The sequence below is a fragment of the Urtica dioica genome, chromosome 4 (assembly GCF_054948205.1).
Source record: "Urtica dioica subsp. dioica isolate 48M chromosome 4, U.dioica_male_clone48M_v1_H2, whole genome shotgun sequence".
NCBI lineage: Eukaryota > Viridiplantae > Streptophyta > Magnoliopsida > Rosales > Urticaceae > Urtica > Urtica dioica.
In genome coordinates this window covers 2,948,468-2,973,303 of record NC_142759.1, presented here as the reverse complement: position 1 = coordinate 2,973,303, position 24,836 = coordinate 2,948,468, and the positions used below count along the sequence as shown (strand labels likewise).

Here is a 24,836-nt window from a genome sequence, read left to right as displayed (position 1 = left end):
CTTGGGATCTCCCACCGGGAGTTAAGGTGGCGCCTCAAGTCTATGTGTGGCTCTAGGCGTCCTGGCGACCTTGCGTGTCGGGGTGGTGAGAACCTCCTCACGTCTCCACTGTCGGCGACCTCTTCTCCTTGTCCTAGCCGTTCGAAGGCGGATCTTCGTGATTCGGTCCTTGCTCTTGCCGCGGAGCGAGCGGCTTGGGGAAGATTGGTCCGGGATCGTGGGCGCGGGTCCCTTTGCCCATCGGTCTGACGTGCTTCCGAGTGTTGAGGTAGCTGTCTTCGCTCGCGGACGGCTGCCCACTCTTCTTGGTGGTTGTGGCCGATATCTCGGATGCTCGGATCGGGAACGTCGTCTTGGCCACCTTCATCGTGGAGTTCTTCAACGAGGGCTTGTCCTTGCTCGTGTCTATGGCTTCCCGAATAAGCCTCTTGCACTTGCTCGTCTCTTGCCCGAGCGTGGCGCCTCATGGCTCGTTCTTCCCTATCTCTCGCGAACTCGCTCGTCAGCAAGAAAAGGCTATTCTCGAGACGTTCCATCCGATCATCTCGCTCGATGAATACCGGGCTGGTAGGGTTCGCCATGCCGGTGGCGTTCGGATTGGCCGTCGGGGCAGCGCTTGTTGATGGGCCTGCGTTCGACGACGGGGCCCCTTGTGCTTGTCCATGTCTCGCTTGCGTTCGTGCTCGCGTGTGGGGTGCTACGCCTTCCGTTCGTCGGGGGGCGGCACTTTCGGAGACAACCGCGTGGTTCGACATGGTGGGTTTCTCAGCGTAGTGGAATTTCCTTGGTTGTTGTCGAAGCTCCTTCCTCTCGGAGAAAAGAGAGTTTGCCGGTGGAGAGCCCGTACGTGGTTGTTCTCGGGATCCCCTCCTTCTAGCGCCAAAATGTTAATGCGATTTCTCGGATAACATTTGCGGGACACGTGTCGGGGTGCGAGCTTGCGACGTGTCTCGATCTTTTGTTGTCAGGGTCACGTTTCCTCGACTCTCAAGAGGATTTGTGTTTTTTAGGAGCGAGTAGGGTGAATGGGGGGTGTGTGGGGGTTGTGACCGTGCTCTTCGTGAGCTGCCTACGTACCCGCTTTGCGGGATCAGGTCATGACGTAGTTCAGGGCGAGTGTGTTTGCTATGTGAGTGGATTCTTGGATTTTTATTTTTCTTTCTCCCGTCGAGAGGTGGCTCTCGGTTTTTTGTTTATGATCCGGGATAATTTTGAAGTTGGGAGAGTATTTGGCTTAGAGAATTCTGGGGTTGAGAGAAGATTTTGAGTCGAGAGAGGATTTTGAGTCGAGAGAGGATTTTGAGTCGAGAGAATGACTTGAGAGTGAATTCAGTTTTGAGTTGAGAATGAATGAACTATTTATAGGAAAAAAATCGGTGCTTGGCGCTTGTCGCTTGGCGCTTGGCGCTTGTCGCTTGCGCTTGGTGCTTGTCGCTTGGCGCTTGGCGCTTGCTCTTGGTGCTTGTCGCTTGCTCTTGGTGCTTGTCGCTTGCGCTTGGCGCTTGGTGCTTGGCGCTTGCGCTTGGCGCTTGGTGCTTGGTGCTTGTCGCTTGGCGCTTGGCGCTTGTCGCTTGCGCTTGGCGCTTGGCGCTTGTCGCGCATTAGCCTGTTTGACTAAATTGTCTTTTTATATTGTAACGACGTTTTAGCAATTGGGGTGTCATTTTTACATAAGAAAAATGACGGTATAACATTAGTTGTTAATTTTGTTTGTACTAAAATAAAAAAAAACACTATTAAATTATTTTTGGGAAAATATCAAGAGTATCCCTTGTGTTTAATCGAAATGCGAGATTTATCCCATCTATTTCTAGAAATATCAGACATATCCATCCAGTTTAATATAAATGACATATACATCCCCTACAAAAATGTTATATTACAAATATCACAATTTTTCGTTTATTTTTTACAAAAAAATAATTTGAAATCCCCTAAATACCCTTAATGAAATAATTTTTTATCTTCTATTCTATATACAAAAAAATTAAATTAAAAAAATTCTTTATAAAAAGTTAAGGTTTTTTTTTTTATAAAGAGAGATTTTGATTTTTTTTTTAATAAAATAGTAAATAAATATTTATTCTATTAAGGGTATTTTGAGGAGTTCAAATTATTTTTTTGTAAAAAAATAAACGAAAAGGGTGATATTTGTAATATAACATTTTTTTAGGGGATATATATGTCATTTATATTAAACTGAAGGGATATGTCTGATATTTATAGAAATGGAGGGGATAAATCTCGCATTTCTATTAAACATAAGGGATATTCTAGATATTTTCCCATTATTTTTTTTGTTACATTTCTTTGGTCCTTTGAAAGAAGTTCTGAAGCTATACATGTGGTAGACTTTCTTTGTTTTTCCAATATAGAAGAATTTGGAATAAAAGCATTACTCGCTCACAGCTTTTACAACACTCCAGAAGGCAAAAATATATTATCCGAGTGATATACCAGCGATGAACGATATAAACTCATAAAAGGATTAACATTAATAACAACATTTAAATTTAAGATTTTAAAGGTAAAATAGGCTCAAAAATTGTTTTTCTTTCTCACTGTGTTTAACGCACAAAGAAGTAGTTGATACCGGATGTAGAGAGCAAGAAGACGTTCTTGTAATTTATCAACAATTATCCATTTTGCGAATTTGAATCGAGAAAATGAATATCCTTCAAAATGAATCAACTCTATAAGTGATACGACTCCACATCAGACATGAACTACTTTATGTGGGGCCCACAAACCATATGCAAGCGATCTTTAATACTGGGCATTAGACCACGGTTCCCTAATTTGATATCAGTCATAAGATTATAAAAAAAAAAAAAAGGAGTAGTAATGTTTCTATTTTTCTGTCAACCCTTGCCCCTACTCCTTTGAAGAAAAAAGGAAAAAAAGACATAGTATCATCAGAAGAAAAAAAGACATAGTAACATCAGAAGAAAAAAAGACATAGTGCTGCTAAAAAAACACTAAAAGAACATTGAATTAATCAAAGAGACATATATATATATATATACCCTTGAAAAATCGCAATCAGGTTCGATTTATATTTTCATTAATTATACAAGTATTAGTTGCTAACACTAACTATGAATTTATATGTAAATGAGCCAAATCGTGCTACTTAGTTTTAGTTTCTTACTAATATCGGGTGAATCGATTTACCAATCATTACCCTCAATATTTCAAATTCATCAAATTTGAGACTATAAAAATCATTAATATGCTTATGACGAAAAAAAAAAGTTTTGAATTTCTGAGATACTCGTTATACTGTTTGAGGAAAAATGAATTTTGCAATTGTGAAAAATGCAATTCAAAATAGAGGTGACATGTTCATATTTAGTAATAGTAACCGTTTCTTTTTCATCTTAAAATGCAAGTGTTTTTTCCTGGTTTTTTAACAACGATTCATGCTCTTCTTTAGGTAAAAAGTATTCCTCTAAAAAAAAGTAATAGGGGCTCACAAAATTGAGTAGTTGAAAAAGAAACAAAAGCTAACAAAACCATCTGCAAGCGATATTCAATACTGGGCATTAGAACACGTACGTTTCCCTAATTTGATATCAGTCATAAGATTAAAAACCAAAAAAAAAAAAAAAAGACTAGTAATGTTTCTATTTTTCTGTCAATAATAATATAGTCAGATTCGAAATATACCATCGACAGTAATGTAATCAGACACGAAGTTGTCACCCAAGTCGAAAAATCTGGAATTGAGGACCATAGTATTATCACCACCAAACTGGACCAAAGAAACACCGAGATGATAATCGGTGCTGTCACGATCATCTCCCTCGATCCACACTCGTCGAGAGAAGCAATACCACTGCTCCGCGGGAAAAAACTCCTTGCCCATGAGAGGCTCATACAAAGCTTCGGGATCCGATAACACAGAGGCTTCTCTGCTCTGCTCCTTCAGATCGTAAACTTTCCGGTGAGGCGAGACCAATAGATGATCTCTCTTCATCAACAGCAAAGGGGCCGGTGATGCTAATGTAATCGACAGCTTTCCACTTTCAACGGCAAAGTATATCACATGAACCCATTTACCGTAACGACCACGAGGAGTGGGTAAACCATTCAGGTAAGAGACCAACCATTCATTGTTCTCGGGGGTCGTAGAGCTCGAAATTATTCATACCTTTCAAAAGATAGCTTGAGAACACGCAGATTCGGGGACCCACACACACTGCCCTGGGAAAGCATTTTTCTGGATTTCATAGCGGGCATGGCCTCCAAATCGTTCATCCCCAAATCACGGGCGTCACCGCTGCGGTTTTTCAGATGCGGCGTCAAATTGTATTTGAAGCATAAAAAAGGCATATCACTGCCAACAATATGTAAAGCGTGGAATTTAAAACTGCAAACGGACTTACCATCGCTAATTTGTAGCTCAATCTAATGTCGGGTCTCAAACGCTTTATACGTGAGCCCTCATTTGCGTTTAGATCTACGAAATACAACGAGTAGGAATAGAGGGTTTGACGTTTGTGATCTCCCAGAATGATACACACTTCCTCGCTTTCCAATTTCATACGCTTAGCATTCGGCTCCATATTTATGTCTACAAATTCAGGATTTCGGAATTGTTAATCTACGAGAATGATAACGAACAAGAAAAGCAATAAGATTTCGGGTTTATCGCCTCCAAATCAAACTCCTGCGTAAGTGACATTCAGATTAGGGTTTTCTTTACGTTCTCAATCGGAATTGTAAATCTACAAAAAGGCTAAAACAGATCAGGTTTCTCACCCAGAATAAAATAAAATAAAAATTCCAGAGAGCAAAAATACTTTTATTAGTCTAATCAAATAGTGTTCTTAAAAAAAATTAAAAATGACTAGAGAATAGCAAATTCCAAGCTGAATTGATCAATTTTTTTACACTGCACATTTACCAGCTCTCTAAACACATCAAACAATACCAAGTCACCAACAATGGCATGAGATGAGAGGTCATCTAAACAGTTAAAAGCAGAAAAATATCCACCCCTAAAAACAATTAAACGTATACAATATGCGTGTTTGGAAACCATCAATTTTAGAAGTAAATCAGGGCTTCTCACCTCCGAATCAAACTCCGGCGCGAGAGTATTCAGATTAGGATTTTCTTCTTCAGAGTTTCGGAGCCGTAAATCAACGACGATGAAATCGGAAAAACCGCAATGAGATATCGAGGTTTGATTCATTCGTTTTATTGCAACTAATTCTTTGGGCCATGCCCATGCACGGTGGGCCCAATACATTCACGGTTGATGAAAAAATGAAAATTTGGACGTGTTACATGCACTTTCTTTTCTTCCTTTTCCATTCACGAAGAATGTCTATAAAAATTAACTAAGATAATAATATTCAAGAAAAGAAAAGAGGAAAAAAAAAACTAAGACAATAATAGTACAATTGTCTCCATCCCACAAAAAATAAATTATACTATTTTATTTTAAAAGGTAAATTAAGTAGTAATTCATTTCCAACATAATCATTTTTTAAAACAAATTATATATAAGATCTTATCAATTATTATAACACATATTGTTTTGGTACGAGAAAATTGACATTCAAATGTAAAAAACATATAAAAATTATAATTATAGATTTAAAAAGACAGAAAAATTATAATAATAGAGTTTCTATAAAGTAACATTTCTAAAATATTGGTGGTGTTAAATCACTTTAAAATTTTCATTCCTTTGTTTTATTTAAGAAGAGATGACTATCATCCAAACGTGGGCTAATTCGGCTTTGGTTTTCTCCTTAGTTTTTGTTTTAATAACGGTTATATTGCCTATATTTTTCATTATAGTAATTTAAAATAAAGCAAATAGAAAAAAGAATCCAACAACTTTTCTATTTATTATATATGTGTAGTTTGCAATTCTTACACACTTTACGTTGTTTGATGTTTTTTTTTTCTTCTTCATTCTAAATTGAAAGTGATACATTATGTTAAAAAAATTATGAGTGATACTTTAGATGAAAAATAAGTGATACTATAAACTTTTTTGTCAACCATTAATTTAATTATACTAGTATCTCACCAAAATAAAATAAAATAAAATTATTTGACCATAAATATTACTAAACTCATGTCAATTTATTAAAATCAATAAAAAATTAAAATTTAACAATTTTATTATTAAAATTAGGAGAGAGAATTATTTTCTTACAAATATATATTTTGTGATATTTTTATCACGAAATTTTAAAATCGTTTACTAAGTATAAAATTTTGTCACCGAAGAACTATCATAAAAAAAAAATTGTGACTAGGCTGTCACAAAATTATGAAAAATATCACAGTCATTCCACAATTTATTTAGTAATATGATTATTATATTTTAAATTTTAATTAATTGTGATAAAATCACATGAATTTAATAATTATTCACACAAATATTTATAGGTAAGTAGTTAATTTCATTGGGATGTTTCCAACCTTGCACAGAATAGCTCAGAGAGCTATGTTTGGTAATCAACTCAAAAAGTGTTTTTGAGTTTTTTAGTTAAAAAAATAGGAAACAAAAAGTGAAAATTGTGTTTAGTAAAATTTTTGGAAATTTTTTTTAAAAAATTTTGAAGTTGTTTTGTAAAAGAGTAAAGAAAACTGAAAACAAATAAAAGGTGTTTTTGGAAAAAAAAAAAAATATATATATATATATATATATATTCTCTTCTCTCATCCTTCTCCTCATATTCTCTTTACATTTTTTCAAAAACAAAAATAAAAACTGCACCAAATACTTTTAATTTCTAAAAAACAAAAATGAAAACTGCACCAAACACTTTCAATTTCTCAAAAACAAAAATGAAACTGTATCAAACAACTTTTTAAAAACAACTGCAAAATAATTTTTCAGTACAACTACAAAAATTAGAAAATAGAAAAAAAAAACTTGTTGAGTTAACTTTCAAACAACCCTTTTTTCTCGTCTTTCTTTTGCCAGTTTGAAAATGACATGCGTGGCTTGTTGATTGTATCTCTTTGGACATTCAGTCCAGTGTTTGAGTTTAATGACAATCTTTCCTTCAAAAAAAAAAAAAAAAAAAACTTTTTTCCCCTTAAAAAATAGACATACGTGAAAAAAAAATGGAAAGAAAAATAAATAAAACATGGAATGTGATGAGTCCACTTGGGCTTCTGGGTGGTGAGAGAGTTGTTGCTTCGTCGACACCAGAAAATGAGTGTAACCCAAGAAAAGAACTAACCAACTGTAACGTATAATGTATATACAACAAGTGTTTGAGAAAAAAAAATATATATATATATACATGTATATAATATTAATATCCAGATACATTATATTATTATACTACATTTAGAAATTGAAAAAATCAAAAGTTAGACAGACTGTCATTGTCCATTAGCGGGCTGGTCTTTGTCACATACCAAAAATTTCTTACACGCTATTGCCATAGTAAACAAGACTAAAACCATTTAAATTAAAGGTAACAACCAAAGCAACATTTATTTTAATGAAATAAACACTGAACATTAATAAAAGAAAAAAAAAACAAATTTTTTAGTCAATACAAAATAAAATAACTCAAGTACTGGCGTTGTCTGTTATATTTTTGTAGTTTTATTTAACTCCATAATTACAACAGTAAGAAAGAGAGAAAGAACTATCTTAAATATCATTATACTTACTATTTTATTTTTGGTATTTATTAATTTCATTGACAACTATTTTCAAGTTAAGAGAGAGAGAAAGTAAGAAAGAGACAACCACCGTCAGAGAAGCATCCACTATATTTTAATAATTGATTTTCAATAATTCAATCTACACTCTAAAATTATCGTTAGCATTTTGTCACACAGACACTAGAATAATACACAGCCTTTTTTTTTTTTACTAACATATTTATATATAATTATTTTATATTTATTATCACATTCACATACACAGACAGTCTCTCTCTTCTTAGCGACACTCCGACCGACACTTTCCTTTCATTTCTCCATAAAAAAAAACCATACACTCTCACTTCCAATTCTCTATCTTCAAAGACTCGCACTTTCTCTCTCTAAAAGCTCTAAAAGAGCTTAGATCCGGTGCTTACCTTTCCACCGTCGTCTCTCTCCGCCGGCCAATCAGAGAGGAAGGCGGAGATAACTTTATAAATTGAAGAGACGAAATGTTTGGCCGAGATCCATGGGGAGGTCCGATGGAGATCAACGGCGCAGATTCGGCGACGGACGACGATCGGAGCCGGAATCTGCAAGATCTAGATAGGGCTGCGCTTTCATCGCGACCGTTGGATGAGACTCAGCAGAGCTGGCTTCTAGGTCCCACCGGAGAGAAGAAGAAGAAGAAGTACGTTGACCTGGGGTGTATCATCGTCAGCCGTAAGATCTTCGTGTGGACGGTCGGGATCATCCTCGCCGTCGGTTTCGTCGCCGGACTAATCGCCATCATCGTCAAGTTCGTGCCGAGGCACAACGATCGCCATCCTCCGCCGGACAATTATACCTTGGCTCTCCACAAGGCGCTCATGTTCTTCAACGCCCAAAAATGTGAGCTTCTTAGATTTGTTTCAAATTTTTATTTTATTTTATTTTGTTTTGCTGCGTTGGATCTTGACCGTTGATTTTTTCTTTGAGGAGCTGTGATCTGAAAGTTTCGGAATCGAATCTTTTGGTCTGATTTCATTTGCTTGAATTTTGATGGTGAATTTACTATCACATCATTCACGGCTTGTAGTTTAATTATGCATAGTTTCGTGGTGATTGCATCAGAGTTATTAAAAGCCTAAAAATTTGACAACTTTGGAGATTTTTTTAGTTAATGTGATCAGACAAATTCCATTCTCGGTTTTGCTTTGTCTTTTTTTGATGTCCAATGATTGTCGATCACAATTCCGTTAATCTAGTGAACAAATATTGCATCAGAATGCTTAAAGCTAGCTTCTTTTGGTTCGAATTTCAATGTATGATGATGAAATTTTGAGGCATACAAAGAAAAAAAAAAGTAAAGAAATGAATTTTGAAGTTTTTTTTTTTTTTTTTTTCAGCGGGGAAGCTTCCAAAACATAACAATGTGTCGTGGAGGGGAAACTCATGCACCCGCGACGGGAAAGCTGGGGACGCTATTTTGAAGGATCTGTCTGGCGGTTATTACGACGCCGGAGATGCGATCAAGTTCAACTATCCTATGGCTTTTTCGATGACCATGCTGAGCTGGAGCGTGATCGAGTACAGCGCAAAGTACGAAGCTGCTGGCGAGCTCAACCATGTCAAGGACATCATCAAGTGGGGTACCGATTACTTTCTCAAGAACTTCAATCACACCGCTGATATGATCGACACGCTTGGAATGCAGGTGAGATTAGATTTTTTGCAGTTTTTTTTTTTTTTTTAAACATCTTTATTTATATTTTATCGATTCCTTTGCGATTCAGGACGAGAACTAGAGTGAAGTCATTTGATTTATGAACAATGTCTTTTTGAGTCGTTTGTGATTGTGATGTTGGTTAGTAATTGGTAGGAATTGTTTCGAGGCCAAATGGCAAAAATGTCTAAAATTTTACGAATAGACATTTCTAAGAGTCCTGTTAACATTCATTTTAAAATCTCACTCACCATTTATTCAACCCAAACCAAGAATCCCATTAGTATAATACGGTATAATGATACTAATCGTTTCCGATTCTCCTTTTACTTACAGGTCGGCTCTGGAAACACTTTAGACGGGAACACCGACCCAAACGACCACTATTGCTGGACGAGACCTGAGGACATCGACTACGATAGGCCCGTCACCTCGTGCGGAGCGTGCTCAGACCTCGCTGCTGAAATGGCCGCCTCGCTGGCCTCGGCCTCCATCGTTTTCAAGGACAACAAGGCCTACTCTCAGAAACTCGTCCACGGGGCGAAGACCCTCTTCAGATTCTCGAGGGAGCGGAGAGGGAGATACAGCGTCGGGCAAGAAGCCGAGACTTTCTACAACTCGACGAGCTATTGGGACGAGTATCTCTGGGGCGGGGCTTGGATGTACTATGCCACCGGAAACACCTCTTACCTTCAGCTCGCCACCGCTCCGGGCCTCGCTAAGCACGCCGGAGCCTTCTGGGGCGGCCCGGACTACGGCGTCTTCAGTTGGGACAACAAGCTCACCGGCGCTCAGGTATCTCGATCATCACGGATTTATTTATTTAATTTTTTTTTTTTGGGGGGTCCATTAGGTATATAGAACGTTATTTACAGTTTTAGATTGCCATTTAGCAAGTAAATAGTCATGACCAAATATTTACACGTGTAAATTGATTGAAATGCCCTATCAAAATGTTGGCTATTTGCCTAAAATTTACAAAACGTTGGGTATTTAGAAATTTCTCTGGTTTGTTAATTTTTTGTTTTTCTTTAATGCGTGCATCAAATGAATCTCGTTAGGTTGACCGAAATTAACCATGTTTTTAATTTAAATAACTAAAATTTTGGGGTTTTTATTTTATTTCATTTCACAAGTTTTGGTTCATTTGTATTAATTTTGGGTCAGTTATAACCGAGAATCTCTTGCTTTTGTTGTGCTATTCTTCTGCTGATTTAGGTGCTTTTGAGCCGACTGAGATTGTTCTTGAGTCCCGGATATCCCTACGAAGAGATTCTGCAGACCTTCCACAACCAGACCAGCATAGTCATGTGCTCTTACCTTCCGTATTTCACGAGCTTTAACAGAACCAGAGGTACCGTATTTTTCAGTCCCTCGGTCGGCGTTTGTTCGAGTCACGATTATTGAAATACAGTCTTATTCATCGATTTATTCTTTCTTCATCCTTTCCAGCGGGAATGATCCAGCTGAATCACGGAAGACCTCAGCCGCTTCAGTACGTCGTCAACGCTGCGTTTTTGGCTACTCTGTTCAGCGATTACCTCGACGCTGCAGATACACCCGGATGGAATTGCGGACCCAATTTCTATAAAACCTCCGTTTTGAGAGAGTTCGCTCAGACTCAGGTAACACACAATCTAATCCCACATCGAAAAAAAAAAAAAAAAAAAAAAATTTAACATATCTAAAAAAAAAAAAAAATCTTTTTGGGGTACAGATCAAGTACATCATGGGGGACAATCCACGGAAGATGAGCTACATCGTGGGGTTTGGGAGCCACTACCCGAAACACGTCCACCACAGAGGGGCTTCGATCCCGAAGAACAAGGTGAAGTACAACTGCAAAGGAGGGTGGAAATGGAGGGACACCAACAAGGCGAACCCGAACGTGATCGTCGGAGCGATGGTGGCGGGTCCCGATAGGCACGATGGATTCCGTGATGTCCGGAAAAACTACAACTACACGGAGCCGACTCTCGCCGGAAACGCCGGCCTCGTGGCCGCCCTCGTGGCATTGTCCGGCGACAAGACCAGCAACAGCGCCAACGCCATCGACAAGAACACCATTTTCTCCGCTATTCCTCCCATGTTCCCGACCCCGCCGCCGCCTCCGGCGCCATGGAAGCCGTAAATTTCTCGTCTGTTTCGTTTGCGTGCCTTTTTTTTCTTTTAAAAGGGGAAGGTAAAAGATTAGATGATTTTTGTTCCGGGGTAGTTTTGTTTTGGGGGACGAGCTTTTGGATCGCCTTGACAAGTAAAAAAAAAAGAGAACAGAGTTGTTGTGTAAAGAAATAGGGAGAGAAAGAGGAAAATGGCGTTCAGTGATGTTTCTCATTACTGGGTCTGAGATCAGAAGTGAGAAAGATGAAAGGATCAAAGAGAGACTCCCAGGGCAGGGTTGGGAAAATTATTATTATTATTATTGTTATACCTTGTTACTTGTTACAACTCTTCTGTATGGGCTTTGTGGTTTTTTATTTTTTTTATACAGTATATATATGTATGAACACAACCAATATGCATTCTTTGGAAACACTTGGAACTAAACAGTTTGATAATTGTTGACTAATAAATTTTACTTTAGATGTCTTGCTGAAACTTTGTTCATTTTTTTTTTATTAATACAATTGATGTGGTTTCTTCATTATTTTTTGGTTGCTCAGTTACTTAACATATCACTTATTAATGTTGATGATAATCCATTAAGAAAAATGTATACAGATATAATGTCATTGTTGAGAATCTAAGTAACTAGAGATGCGAAGGTAACAACAAAAAGTTGGTGTTAATAAATAATGGCACATATAGACTTGAGGTTAAATTAGATAAGATTTTGATCTCAAGTACAACCTTCCACTTTATGCTTTGTTACTTGAACAAGGGTTCATCAGGATTTTCACCTTTTCGCTTCTTCCATCTTATTTTTTATGTGAAACATATGCTACATAGTAATTAACTTATATTCCTTTCTTCTGAAATTTTCATGGAATGTTCTATTCTTTGCTTGAGAGAAACAATGCTTGCATACCTTGGTGTCACCATCTACAATAACATACATTCTTGTGTAAACTTGATATCAAACACAATAAGGTCAATCGAACTTGAAAGTTCAACTTCTTTCTTTCTTTCTATACCCAAAAAAAAAAAGATTGAATTTATCGGAGTTAAGGAAAATGATGGGCGAAGAAGAGCCTAGCTCGTTGGAGTTTACGCCGACTTGGATAGTCGCTGTTGTCTGCTTTGGCATTGTTCTCATCTCTCTATGCGTCGAGCGTTCTCTTCATAAATTGGGACAGGTAAGTATTCGAGAAGGAGAGAATAAAATAAAAAAAGATAATCATCTTTAATTCTTTATCTTTCCTTGTAACTATTGATTTTGTGTTCATATATTTATGACAATAATTGCCCAATTTAGCAACCACTTAGCAATATAAGATAGAAAGATGGTTGTGATGGATTGTTCTATGCTTAGAAACTAAAAAAACTTCTTACACACATCGTTATTACATACACTTATAAATTGTTTTACAAAAGTTAGGTACTTATTTAACTTCATGGTGTTGAGGTTGGTAAGTTGTCATTACCATCTTGCGTTGATTAGTCTTTTATCAATAATAATACAGCGCTCTCATCGCTTAAGATGCAAGTTCTAGCGACCGTTTTTCAAATATTATCACCACGGTGAATTTTTGTTGTCATGATTTTTTTACAGCATTATTTATGATAAATATAAAATTTGTACTATATTTTATAAACTCCAAGTAACTTAGCTCTGTAAAGTTTATTCTTATCGTTGTAATTATTAACGCCTATAAAATTTTTTATAAAAAATACCTATAGAAATAAGAAATATAAAGTTTATGTTTATCGTTTTAAGAACCTTCCAATTTGTGACAAAAATGAATTTACAAAATATTGTACCTCTATATTTTCTGGCATTTATAGAAAATAGAAGAAACTCAGCACAACAAAATGAATAAAAACAAATAACGGTCGACAATAATGGTGGGACAATTGACTATTAATTCGCCTGAAATTAAATATAAAATGAAGAATATATGCGTGTGGCCAAGGGACAATTGTACCTTATTATAAGAGAAACGAGAACCATGCATTTTTTTTTTCTTCTTCTCTTTTTAGTCCCTTATTCTAAAGGCAATTATTAAAGTTGTAGTACCACATTTAGATTTTAGAGGATTCATAAATGAAAGTAAAGAAACCCATGATCTTGTAATTATTGTCATCAGAAAATATCTCAAATAATGTCTTACAGCTAAGAAGGACGTTGCTCCTCCACCATATCTTTTGTTTATATTCCTTTGATTTATTATAAGTAAAATAAAATCAAGCAATTATAACTTTTATATGCTTTGTATATCTCTCCATGATTAGATTAGTTAATGTTATTGCTTTGCTTTTTTGGAATGGAAATCAGCTCTTGCACAGAAAGAAACAAGACGCACTATATGCAGCTCTAGAGAAATTAAAAGGAGGTATATATACTTTACCCTTCTTCCAATCCATTGGACAAACTAAAAATTTAAGTACTAATTATATCATTATAATTAAAGTGTTATTTTATGGAATATGCTTTAAAAATATTTTTAAGCATTAAGTTATTTTTATATTATATACAATACAATAACCTTGCATCAAATTGTGAATTGTAAAGTTTAATTTAGCTTTTTTCATATCATTAAAAAAAAAAAATTTATGTGGCCATCATATAAATTGATAAAGATTTATTACAACTACCTCTTTTAGACTTAAGCATAAGAAATTATCAAATCATAGGGAAGTAACATAAGTACTTGGTGTGGTACATTCATGTGAAAATGAAAATCTTGTTCCTTTTTAACTTTAATTACTTCAAAACCCTTATTTAGCACTTGGTAATTTTTTCCCTTGTAAAAACAGAATTGATGCTTCTCGGTTTCATTTCTCTTCTGCTTACGGTGTTTCAAAATGTAATAAGCAAAATATGCATTCCGTCGCATCTTTCATACCACATGCTTCCGTGCCGAAGGCCGATGAATGAGACCACACATCACGGTCGACGACTTATGAACCAAAATTCTTCTTCCGGGCATTGTCATACGGTACATATACACGTGTATATATAACATTATATAACTATTATATTAACAAAAAATTGGCTACGTAAGCCACCTAAACTATAGGAATTGTAAATTAGCCAACATTTGGTAAATACTTTGTAAATAGCCAATTTGCATACGTGGCAGCCTATTAACTACCTAAAATATATGTTTGGTTGTGTTAAATAAGGCTTTTATTAATCTGTTAATAAGTTTACTTGGCTATTTACAAGAAATTAACTAAAGGTGAGCTATATCTCAATCCACTATATCCGTGTGGTTATATAACTTAATACCTTATATTAATTCCAACTTCTTTGAAAGAAGCTCGAACTAATTTAATAATTATTATTTTTACATCATTTGATTCTAGTTTTGTTGTCACTACCGTAATTAATAAACTCACATGCTCGATTAAATGTATTTCTGGTTAACATAAAAAAAAATATATATTTCAAAAGAAAATCAAATTATCCCGGTTAAAATTAACTAGAATGATTAAAAAAAAAAAATCAACGACCTAATCAATATAGCGTCCCCTTTTTTCCTAAAATTATACCTTTAACTCAAATTGCGTTTTTTTTTATGGTAAAATGATCTAGTTGATTTTAGTTTTTATAATTTCCATTTTTTCTTGACAATTATTTAGGGGAAACTTCCATTGTTGTCATTGGAAGCTTTACATCACCTTCACATTTTCATATTTGTATTGGCTGTTGTTCATGTCGTCTTTTGTGTCACAACAATGGTTCTTGGCGGGGTAAAGGTAATCTCATTATTTTATTTATTTAAACCTAGAATTTAAATCTAACAGATTTTATGATCTTTTAGCTCAATAACTTTTATTATAATCTAATAGATACGTCAGTGGAAACACTGGGAGGAATCGATAACGACACCCCCTAAAAGAGTAACTATGCTCAGTAAGTAACTGTGTAAATGTGTATATTTACAAATGAGAAACCATTTTTAAGATTTTTTTTTATATATTTGATATCAATTTAATATTTATCTTCTTGATAATTATAGGTCTAGGTCTATTTGGTGGTCACCACCACCATAACAGTGAAGGTCACCACCACCATAACAGTGAAGGTCACCACCACCATAACAGTGAATTCCTCAAACGAGCTCAAGGGTTTTGGAGAAAGGCTTCTCTTATAAGTTGGATGGTTAGTAATTACCTAAAAAAATTAGGTTACATAAAAAATATATCAAAATTGTCATATTGTTCTTATAATTAATTTGAGATGTGTTTGTAGATAGCATTCTTCAAGCAGTTTTATGGTTCAGTCACAAAATCAGACTACCTTGCTCTTCGCGAAGGATTCATTAAGGTTTAATTAATTGATCAATCAAAAAGGATATTCTACTTCAAAAATCTCTTTATTTATCTTATTTTCCTGAATCATTTTCTTCACAGAAACATTTTCCTTCATTGCCTGTTTACGACTTCCACAAGTACATGGTGCGAACTCTCGAAGTTGATTTTCGAAAGATCGTCGGCATAAGGTGAAAGTATTTTAAAATAAAAAGTGTTGGCAAAATTTTGGATTTTTTAATATTTAACCATATATGTTTTTTTTTTTGTTTCTTAACATTGGTTTTGTGTCCACCCACAGTTGGTACCTATGGTTTTTCGTCGTGCTGTTTTTGCTTTTGAATATCGACGGTACACTTATTTTCTTACATTTGGATTCATGAAAAAAATTTAAATATAGTGATCAATTTTATTTTATTTTTACGAAGACATTAACTTATTTTGAATGGGCAAATATTTTACCATTTTTAGGGTGGAACACTTATTTCTGGCTGTCCTTCTTGCCTCTAATTGTAAGTGAGATCTATGTTGATAATTTTTAGGAATTTTAGTTAGATTTTTTTTCAACTATTTTAATCGTTTAAATTCTATTGTTTAAGCTTCTACTCATAGTTGGCGCGAAATTAGAGCACATAATAATCCATTTAGCTGAAGTGAACGCTGTCAAAAGATCCGAAGGCCAAGATGCACAACTACAAAACAAAGTAATTAAAATTGCCGGTGAAAATGAAAATTTAGATTTGAAGCCCTCGGACGAATACTTTTGGTTCGGAAAACCCGGCATCGTCCTTATTTTGATTCACTTCATTCTCTTCCAAAACTCTTTCGAGATCGCATTTTTCTTCTGGATTTGGGTAAGCCTAAGTCCTGAGTGGTTTTGATTTTATATGTAGTACAAAAAAAAATAAAAAATAAAAACCACTTTTATAATTGAAGTAATATCAAACAAGTCCTACAACATATATTCAATTCACCTAATGATCTTCAACCGTTTGCCAATTTCAGAGCACTTATGGATTTCGGTCATGCATTATGGAAAAATTGGGCTTCATCATCACTAGACTTTTTATTGGGTAATATATTTATAGAAAGAGAAACAAATAATACTAATTTAGTTTATCATCTTTTTTCTTTTCTTTTCCCTCTGTCTAATTAATTTGTGGTGCAGTGTCATTGTTCAAGTTCTTTGCAGTTACAGCACATTGCCTCTATATGCACTTGTCACTCAGGTTTGATCTCTCTCTCTCTCTCTCTCTAATCACACACATTAAAATTAACCATCTTTCATTACTCTTAATCCGCGACGTCTAATTATTATTATTATTTCGGAAAATTCGAAGATGGGAAATTCGTTCAAGAAAGGCATGTTAAACGAAGATCCGATATTAAGGTGGCTCCAAGACGCGAGGACCAAAGCGCAAGCGAAAACCGACCAGAACGTCGGGCAAATACGCAGCATCAATACGGAATTGTCCGAAATCGTCCAAGTCTCGGAGCGACACGAGATATCAGAGATTTTCGAGCAAGATACGGTGGGTTTTTCCGACGGAGAAGAATCCACAATCGGTATCGATCACACGGCCGATTTGCCGCCCTCTTCGTCGCATTGAACAGAAAAAAAAATAATAAAAAAATAAATAAAAATAACACTTGTGTACATTTGTAATGACCTGATTCTATAATGTCTGACCAAAACAAGAAGACCCTTTACTAAGAAAATTAACTTGTCTAGTCGCCCCCGATTTTTTTAAGTCCAAGAAGACCCTATAATTCATTGCCGATTGAGAGAATTTTACTGTTTTCATGGTCAGAATTGACATTGTCGACAATCAAAATATTTCAATTTTTTTGTTTGTTTGGAAATCAAGTAATTTTGGTGATTTTTAGTTTTAACAGAAGGACTAAAGTGCTACGTTTTAGAGTATACAGGGACTAGTTTGAACGGTTTTTTTATAATCAGGTGGCAAAATGACACAATCGACATAATTTAGGGGTAAAATGGAAATCATCTCTACAAGAAAAAAATAACAAGTAATTTCATTTCCTTTTGTAATTACATTGATAAAATCTGACCTAAAAATAGGAGTATCAGATTTTTTTTTTGCTACAAAAACTAAGGTGATTTCTAAGTTACCTTGGCTAACAAGCAACATGAGAACGACCAATATGCTTCGGCCTTTCTAGCGAAAGCTTCCCCATCTCGAGATTTTCGTGAATATGGGCCGGAGATTCTACGATATTCTCGGGATTCTCGAGCTCGTATAGCACTCTTTTTGCGTAGATCGTAAACGCGACAGTCGTAATAACTGCCACGATGAAAGATATAACGTTGTACACAATCTCCACCGTCGTCAAGTGGTAATTTCCGTACTTCACATCCGCTAGTGTCCTTATCAATCGCCCGCTGCGTAAAAAAAAAATAATTGAAAATTTCAGAATTTTAAATAATGTAAATGCAACAAATCTTGAGATCAATTCCAATGTATTATAAGGTTTTGTATTTTGTATACAAAAATATGATCCGTTAGCTGAGGTAGCTCTGAAAACAAACTACGAAAGAAAAAAAATGAACTAAACCAATAACTGTTCTCCTTCACCCTAATGATTTATTTAGAGTTAAAATCATATCAAATAAATATACACGAATAACATAAATGATAATTACCCTTCTGGACATCACAAAAAATGATATTTTAACCCTCCGTGGATTTTATTTAATAAAATTATTAAATAAGAAATAGAAGGCATACATACCTGTAGATGTAAATGAAGGCTTCGGGTATCATTCCGGTGATTGAGCCCCAGAAATAGGGCCAAAATCTCATGCTCGTCACAACGATTGCGTAGTTGAAAATCGTGTACGGAAACGGAGACACCCGAAAAAGCGCCACCACTCGGAATTGTCGGAACCAGTTTCCCTCCCCGGCCAGTCGGATCATCTCCGCTTTCTGAGGCCATTTTCTCAACCATTGCTGCGTAAAATCACACACATATTCAATACATGTTTGCAAAATCGTTTTTCTTTTTCTCTCCGAAAGTGAATGCTGAATTCGATAATTTTAGAACGCAAAAATTGGTGATTTCGTCGACAAAGCCGGTTCATTGTTTCGAGAGGTGAATCAATCTCTGAGGTTACACTACGAAATCGGCCTTATTTTCGAAACCGAATACTGATAGGATCCGGGATCATTATAAAACGTAAACTCGGCTCATTATTTCCTTTTTCACACACACACACACACACACACACATATATATATATATATAGAGAGAGAGAGAGAGAGGTCTCACGTGGATGCGATCACGGAAGAGTAAGCCAATGGAATAGGGTAAGACCATTCCGATCGTTGTTCCGACCATAATGATCACGAACCCGAGGCCGTACCCGAAGATCATCCCGGCCAGCCACATGGACGGCCCGGATGGGATCAGAAAGACAGGAAACAGAGCCAGCGAAGCGACGAGGACAACAAAGAGAACGGGACGCCCAAATGCCGTGGCTTCCCACTCCAATATCGGGATCAGAACCTGCAACACGAAACCCAGATTTTAGACGAAATTTTTTCAACCCTTCACAGACAGAAATGAGGAATCGAAAAAATTCAACCTTTTCGAAGACGAAAGGGAATCCCCATTTCAGCAGAACCAAAAGAAGAAGAACGATTACGATGCACAAGACCGAGGCTTTGACCCACCAAAAGAGAACCGACTCGGGGCTCGATTCTCCCTCGGGATTCGAAATCCCCGCCTCTTCTTCGCCGCTCCTACTCGTTGTTGGATCGTCCGAATCGACCAGCCTCGCGTACTCACTGTCGTCCCTGGCATTGTTCTTCTCCAAGTCCGAACACGGGTTCATGATCGCCGTGCCGATTCAGGGTTTCGGAGCTTTTTGCCTGAAATCTACAACTGAGAGGCAAAGTACAATTAGAAAGGGGAAAGAAAAAAAATCCCAAGTGAAGAAATTCAATCCAGAATAGACCAACATTAATCATATTTCAAACACTGTTAAGAGAGCTCATGTAAGTCAAAAAAATGGAATATGTTTCAGACTTTCAGTCACTGTATTAAAGTACTAACAAAATTTAATGCAGTTTCATGATTCTCTCTACACTGTTGACATTTGAATAAACGGTAAACCCAATTTAGACAGTGAAAAAAATATTTCACACAGCATAAACATAAATCATCTTTTGGGGTTTGCTTTATGTTACTTCTTCAGCTATAAGAATCCATTGTTTAGAAAAATGACGAAGAAAATAACAAAACTAACTCCTCTGATTCGAATCTAATTAAAAAAAAAAAAATTATATTGAATCGAAGATCACTCATTAACCTGAGGGTTTTTTTATTTTTTTATTTTAAACATAACTCAGGTTTACTCGAGGATTAGTAAGCCCAATAAAGATAACACTTCAATCCCTATCTCTACATGGATTATTCAAACATGAAAAATATAGATACAAAAAAAACATTGTCAACAACAAAAAAAATAAAAATGAAAAATCAGAAAAATAAAAGTTTTAGTTTTCCCCATTAAGAAACTGAATCTCTCGAAGCTGTTTTTTAGGTATGGATTATTTATTCTCGGCATCGTTTAACACAAAAAACAAAAAATCAAAATAAAATTGGAAATGAAAGCTTGTCACTTACCGATTGAAACAGACAGCAAAAATATAGCTTCTGTCTTTGATATCAAGATACAAACTGGTTGGGATTTTCTGCTTCTTTTTGTGGGTTTTTGGGTCTTTACTTCGTTGTTCCTGGATTCTAGAAAATGGGAAATCTGAAAGAAGAAGAAGAAGAAGAAGAAGAAGAAGAAGGGAAGAAAAAAAAAATCAGGTAATTGCTAGTTTTCTTTTTTGGTTGGGCTAAAAGCTTATTAGCTCTGTTGGTTTGTTTGAAAGTGTGGTAAGTTTGCTCAGGTTTGAAAGGAAACAAAAAATGGGAATTTATTCCATTATCGTTCAACTTCAAACAACCGTTCTACAAAAGGAAGTGCCTTCAAATTATTATATTCGTTCAAATGTAAAGTGTTCTAGAAATAAGATTATAAAAATAAGATGCGTGTTAAAGGCTTTTACTCTTTAAATTTAAGTAGAATTTAAAATTTTGATCTCTATTTCTATTTATTTTTTAAAAAAATACCCAACTTCATAAGAAAATTCTTATCATAGTATTGTTTAATTATTCTTTACACAATAGTTTGAAGACACATAAAAAAAATGAGGTGTAATTATCACTAGACCGTGAACATAAATCGAGTGTAAATCATGTATAAAAATAATAAAATAAAATGAACTATTTAAATTAAAGTGAACTTTTATAAAAATAAAAAAAAATTATTGTACAAGATGAACGACTTTTTGATTGGTCGGTGGACAATTAAAAAAATTGATTATGTACTCAAAATTATTGAGTATGTGTTGTTGCTCGTCTCTTAGAAGATGACATACATTTTCATGAAATTTTAGTGATGACGATCACATAATCTGAAATGAAATTGTATTTTGTCAAAATAAATTTGATGTTTGTAATATCCAATTCTCTTACTGTTTTCAAATGAAAACTCTATGTATCATTATATTTATTTAATACTAAAAAAATTCATGAAACATTTTTCATTTAGCATTCACAACTTTAAATTATATTATTTTCTTTATCATGACAAAAAAATATCTTTTGCTAGTTTAATTGAGAATTTAATTAGAGCCTCTCCTTCGATTTTAATCTTGATAACTTGAGCTCCAATATATAAAATACCAATAGAATGACTAAACTGTCTGAAATTACATTTAAAACTCAAAATGTGAAATCACAATATATTGGAGGACCAAAATGTCAATTACCTAGAATATTAAATATGTAAAGTATGCTGCGTGATCTTGTTGGAGTTTTCATCATCACCCAACAACATCAACATCATCTCTCGCACACTCTCTCTTTTTTTTTTTTCTTTTTTTTTTATCTCTTGTCTTCAATACTTATTTGTTGATATTTAGTTACTTATTGTTTTTTTATATTTGTAATGTAAAGTATATTTGTTATTATTTTGGAATGATACATAGATCATAGCTGTGAAAAAAAAATACATAATAAATAATATTTAATAACTTTACAATTTTATCATAAATTATAAAATATTCTTATACTATTTTTTTTTGTAGTGAATACTAAGCTTTTGTTTTTATATTAACGTCTCATTTTACTTTCTCCCCATTATTCTTTTCATCTTTTTTTGGGGCATTTTAAGGGAGAAAAAGTCTAGTTTTTACAATACTACTTCACGTGCAAATTCAGCCATAGACTATTTGGCAAGTGTCAAATTTAAGATGTAACAAAATAATATAAAGCTATTATATTATATCCACTTCCCTCTCTCTCTCCAAATATTTACTTCTTTCTTTTCTCATTTGTGTTTTATCATATACATATGGAGAATTAATTATTATGCTATTTTAAATAATATCTTCTTTTTATGCATTTAAAATGGAAGCACATCTTATTTTCATCAACGAGTGAAGTGGGTGTATTAAAAAAAAAAAGAACCGTAACAAGTAGAAGAGATGAAAAAAAAAATATGAAGAGATATTCAAACTCAAAGTATGGCATGTCAATATTGCGATTTCTAATGCCGTGACCGAATTTCGTTATATGTGGTATAATATTCAAAAGTCAATCCTATCCCAAACCTTGAAACTAGTTACAAGAGTTGACCGAAATTAATGCATTAAGGAAATTAGTTTGTCATCAATTCAAGCCGCATGTACATTTAGGCTTGTTTCTTAACGGGGAAGAATCATGGAATGGATAGATTATTAGTGAGGTATATCCGTATATGAGATAATAAATGAACGAGAAATAACCTTTTTTTTAAATGGTGTAATTTTTTTAAGGCTAATAATACCTCAAGAGTTTGGTTTGAGTGGCACTGCTTTGTTTTATGAATCCAATCTCCACAAATGCATAAAAAAAAAAGTATTCAACATTAAATTGTAAGATTAATCATCGAGAATAATTGAGTGTACACATTACTAATGCAAGAATAAAATATTTAAAACAAATATGAAATCGGCTAAGCCCTCCCAACAAGTTCAATATAAGAAGGACATTCATCAAGCCAACATTTATTGCTGAAAAATTATAAGTTTTCACCAAAATAAAAAAAAATAAAAAAAGTTTCGTTAGCAATCGTATGAGCTAACGTTATTTCTCTTGCCGGGGCATGAGTAAAAAGAAACAAAAATCAGGAAAATCAACACAAGTAAATGAGGATAAGAGATTTATTAAATAATAATATAATAATGTTTCTTAGTTCGTGAACACGTATGATTCCACATAAAAAAAAAATAGCTAGACACGTTAACGTGTATGAATTTTTATTCATTATATCTGTATAGTCCACGAGAAACTCGAGTGATCCATATCTCAAAAAATTGATACACATAAATATGTTGTGACTTGTGAGTTTAATATAAAACACTACTAACTATCAATGCTTTCATTTGAGAATTTTGTAAACAATAAATCACATATATTACTAGTAATGCTTAGGGTATTAGTTGACATAGAGACCCTTGAAATATTTCTTGGCGAAGCCAAAATGATATATTAAAGATACATTAGTTACGAGAAATTTACTCCACCAACTATATCATTACATAACATATTTTCGTTTAAAGTTTTCAATATCGTACAGAAAAATAATGATTCAAATAATTAAAGAAAGAAAGTACCAAGAAATAAAGAAAAAAAAGAGTTGGCAGCTGTGTCAAAATTATTGGCATGAGATGAGAATAAAGCATCAAATAACACGTGTTATGACGATTATTGACCAAAACATTTTTTTTTTTTTTTATATTTGTTTACAAAGTAAAGCATCAAATTCGAGGCATAGATTATTTTCTGTCTAAAATATAAAATATAGGTCTAGTTTTGAAATTTTGGTGATAGTCAATTTAGTTTTGGATTTAGGTATACTATGAAGTCTATCTAATCACAATCCATCACATTTATCAAACAAAATAATTATAATATTTTATAATCAACGGGTAACCCTAAGTCCTAGCTAATGATTAAAATAAGGATCCGTACAAAATCGATGAAAGGGAAAAGATACGAGTGAATGAGAAGGAAAAAATAAAACATGAATTCTTATTGAAAGAGACACAATATAAAAACAGACCCGTTTATGAAACTTATTATCTGAATGTGGATCGGAATCAAAAAAATTCGAAATTAGAAAATTTTTAAAGAAAAAAAATTACGTAACTGCCCGCACTTCTAATCTTATTGATAACCCGCATATTGTTTGGAGTATACCAAAAATTTAGGAGCACATCACATATATAAATATATATGAGGTAAATGTGCGTTACTGAGGATTTTTTTTTTTTTTTTGGCAATTTGTGCAACCGTTGCGGTATTTTAAGAATATATGCAATATTTGAACTATCTTGCGGGAGAATAACATCGTGTTTTCGTAGGTCTGCAAAATGTGACACCATACCTTTTCCATACTAAAGTTTGACATCAACGACAGATGACCATTCCTCTCACTACTATAATGGTATGCTTATTTTCGATGACACTCACTCACTTTATTGTTGCTCTCACTACTATAATGGTATACTTATTTTCGATGACACTCACTCACTTTATTGTTGAACTTTGTCCATCTCTCAAATGCGTTCAATTCATTGTCGTTGATATTTTCAATGTCTTTTTTTTATGAATAACATATCATCAAGGTCGAGACTTGACAAAACTCAATACAATTTCTTATAAGATTATAGATAGAAATGATAATTTTACTCGTTATTAGCGCACCCCGAGCTATTACTCGATCTTAATAGGTACATGATATAATTTAAATAGTTTGAATACAAGAGTTGTCATTTTCGGAAATATGAATTTTCGTTTCCCTTTATTTTTGACGATTTTAAGATCAATAAGTTAAGGGAAACTTGAGTTTCCAAGCTCCATGTAACACCACATTTGAAAATCAAATCATATTTTAAATTGTTTAATAAAACAAAGCCTTTTGACCCCTGAAATGTCTAGAATGCCCTTAAAAAATATT

The 24,836-nt window shown here is 34.4% G+C and overlaps 4 protein-coding genes across 9 annotated transcripts; 2 read left to right on the top strand and 2 right to left on the bottom strand.

The window, feature by feature from the left end:
• Nucleotides 1-3,345: 3,345 nt before the first annotated feature.
• Nucleotides 3,346-5,230, bottom strand: LOC149399294 (uncharacterized). 3 transcript variants are annotated; one of them, XR_016296624.1, is made up of 3 exons: nt 5,078-5,230; nt 4,389-4,576; nt 3,346-4,282 (listed from the first exon to the last, which is right to left on the bottom strand). XR_016296624.1 is itself a non-coding variant. In XM_089612946.1 (3 exons), the coding sequence occupies exons 2-3, from the start codon at nt 4,333-4,335 to the stop codon at nt 3,653-3,655; spliced, it is 555 nt and encodes a 184-aa protein (XP_089469072.1). In that variant the 5' UTR covers nt 4,336-4,606; nt 5,078-5,230; the 3' UTR covers nt 3,346-3,652. The 3 variants fall into 3 exon arrangements, 2 of the variants coding, with proteins under 2 accessions (XP_089469072.1, XP_089469071.1); XM_089612946.1 differs by having other exon boundaries at nt 3,346-4,025; nt 4,154-4,606; XM_089612945.1 differs by having other exon boundaries at nt 3,346-4,025; nt 4,154-4,576.
• A 2,677-nt stretch (nt 5,231-7,907) lies between these two features.
• On the top strand, nt 7,908-11,958 carry GH9A1 (glycosyl hydrolase 9A1). Its single transcript, XM_089613706.1, has 6 exons — nt 7,908-8,526; nt 9,024-9,331; nt 9,677-10,135; nt 10,559-10,694; nt 10,793-10,965; nt 11,058-11,958. The coding sequence occupies exons 1-6, from the start codon at nt 8,148-8,150 to the stop codon at nt 11,469-11,471; spliced, it is 1,869 nt and encodes a 622-aa protein (XP_089469832.1). The 5' UTR covers nt 7,908-8,147; the 3' UTR covers nt 11,472-11,958.
• Nucleotides 11,959-12,391: 433 nt separating this feature from the next.
• On the top strand, nt 12,392-17,622 carry MLO13 (Seven transmembrane MLO family protein). 3 transcript variants are annotated; one of them, XM_089613856.1, is made up of 15 exons: nt 12,393-12,636; nt 13,776-13,833; nt 14,258-14,439; nt 15,086-15,202; nt 15,296-15,359; nt 15,466-15,483; nt 15,532-15,608; nt 15,699-15,773; nt 15,860-15,948; nt 16,059-16,108; nt 16,229-16,269; nt 16,357-16,611; nt 16,763-16,830; nt 16,926-16,986; nt 17,098-17,622. In XM_089613856.1, the coding sequence occupies exons 1-15, from the start codon at nt 12,514-12,516 to the stop codon at nt 17,365-17,367; spliced, it is 1,548 nt and encodes a 515-aa protein (XP_089469982.1). In that variant the 5' UTR covers nt 12,393-12,513; the 3' UTR covers nt 17,368-17,622. The 3 variants fall into 3 exon arrangements, with proteins under 3 accessions (XP_089469983.1, XP_089469982.1, XP_089469981.1); XM_089613855.1 differs by having other exon boundaries at nt 15,466-15,608; XM_089613857.1 differs by lacking the exons at nt 16,926-16,986; nt 17,098-17,622 and having other exon boundaries at nt 12,392-12,636; nt 15,466-15,608; nt 16,763-16,834.
• A 104-nt stretch (nt 17,623-17,726) lies between these two features.
• On the bottom strand, nt 17,727-20,761 carry LOC149399291 (SNARE associated Golgi protein family). Of its 2 annotated transcripts, none has more exons than XM_089613858.1 (5): nt 20,408-20,761; nt 19,365-19,663; nt 19,049-19,285; nt 18,512-18,729; nt 17,727-18,161 (listed from the first exon to the last, which is right to left on the bottom strand). In XM_089613858.1, exons 2-5 carry the CDS (start codon nt 19,611-19,613, stop codon nt 17,897-17,899), a joined length of 969 nt encoding a protein of 322 aa, XP_089469984.1. In that variant the 5' UTR covers nt 19,614-19,663; nt 20,408-20,761; the 3' UTR covers nt 17,727-17,896. The 2 variants fall into 2 exon arrangements, with proteins under 2 accessions (XP_089469984.1, XP_089469985.1); XM_089613859.1 differs by having other exon boundaries at nt 19,365-19,657.
• Nucleotides 20,762-24,836: the final 4,075 nt, after the last annotated feature.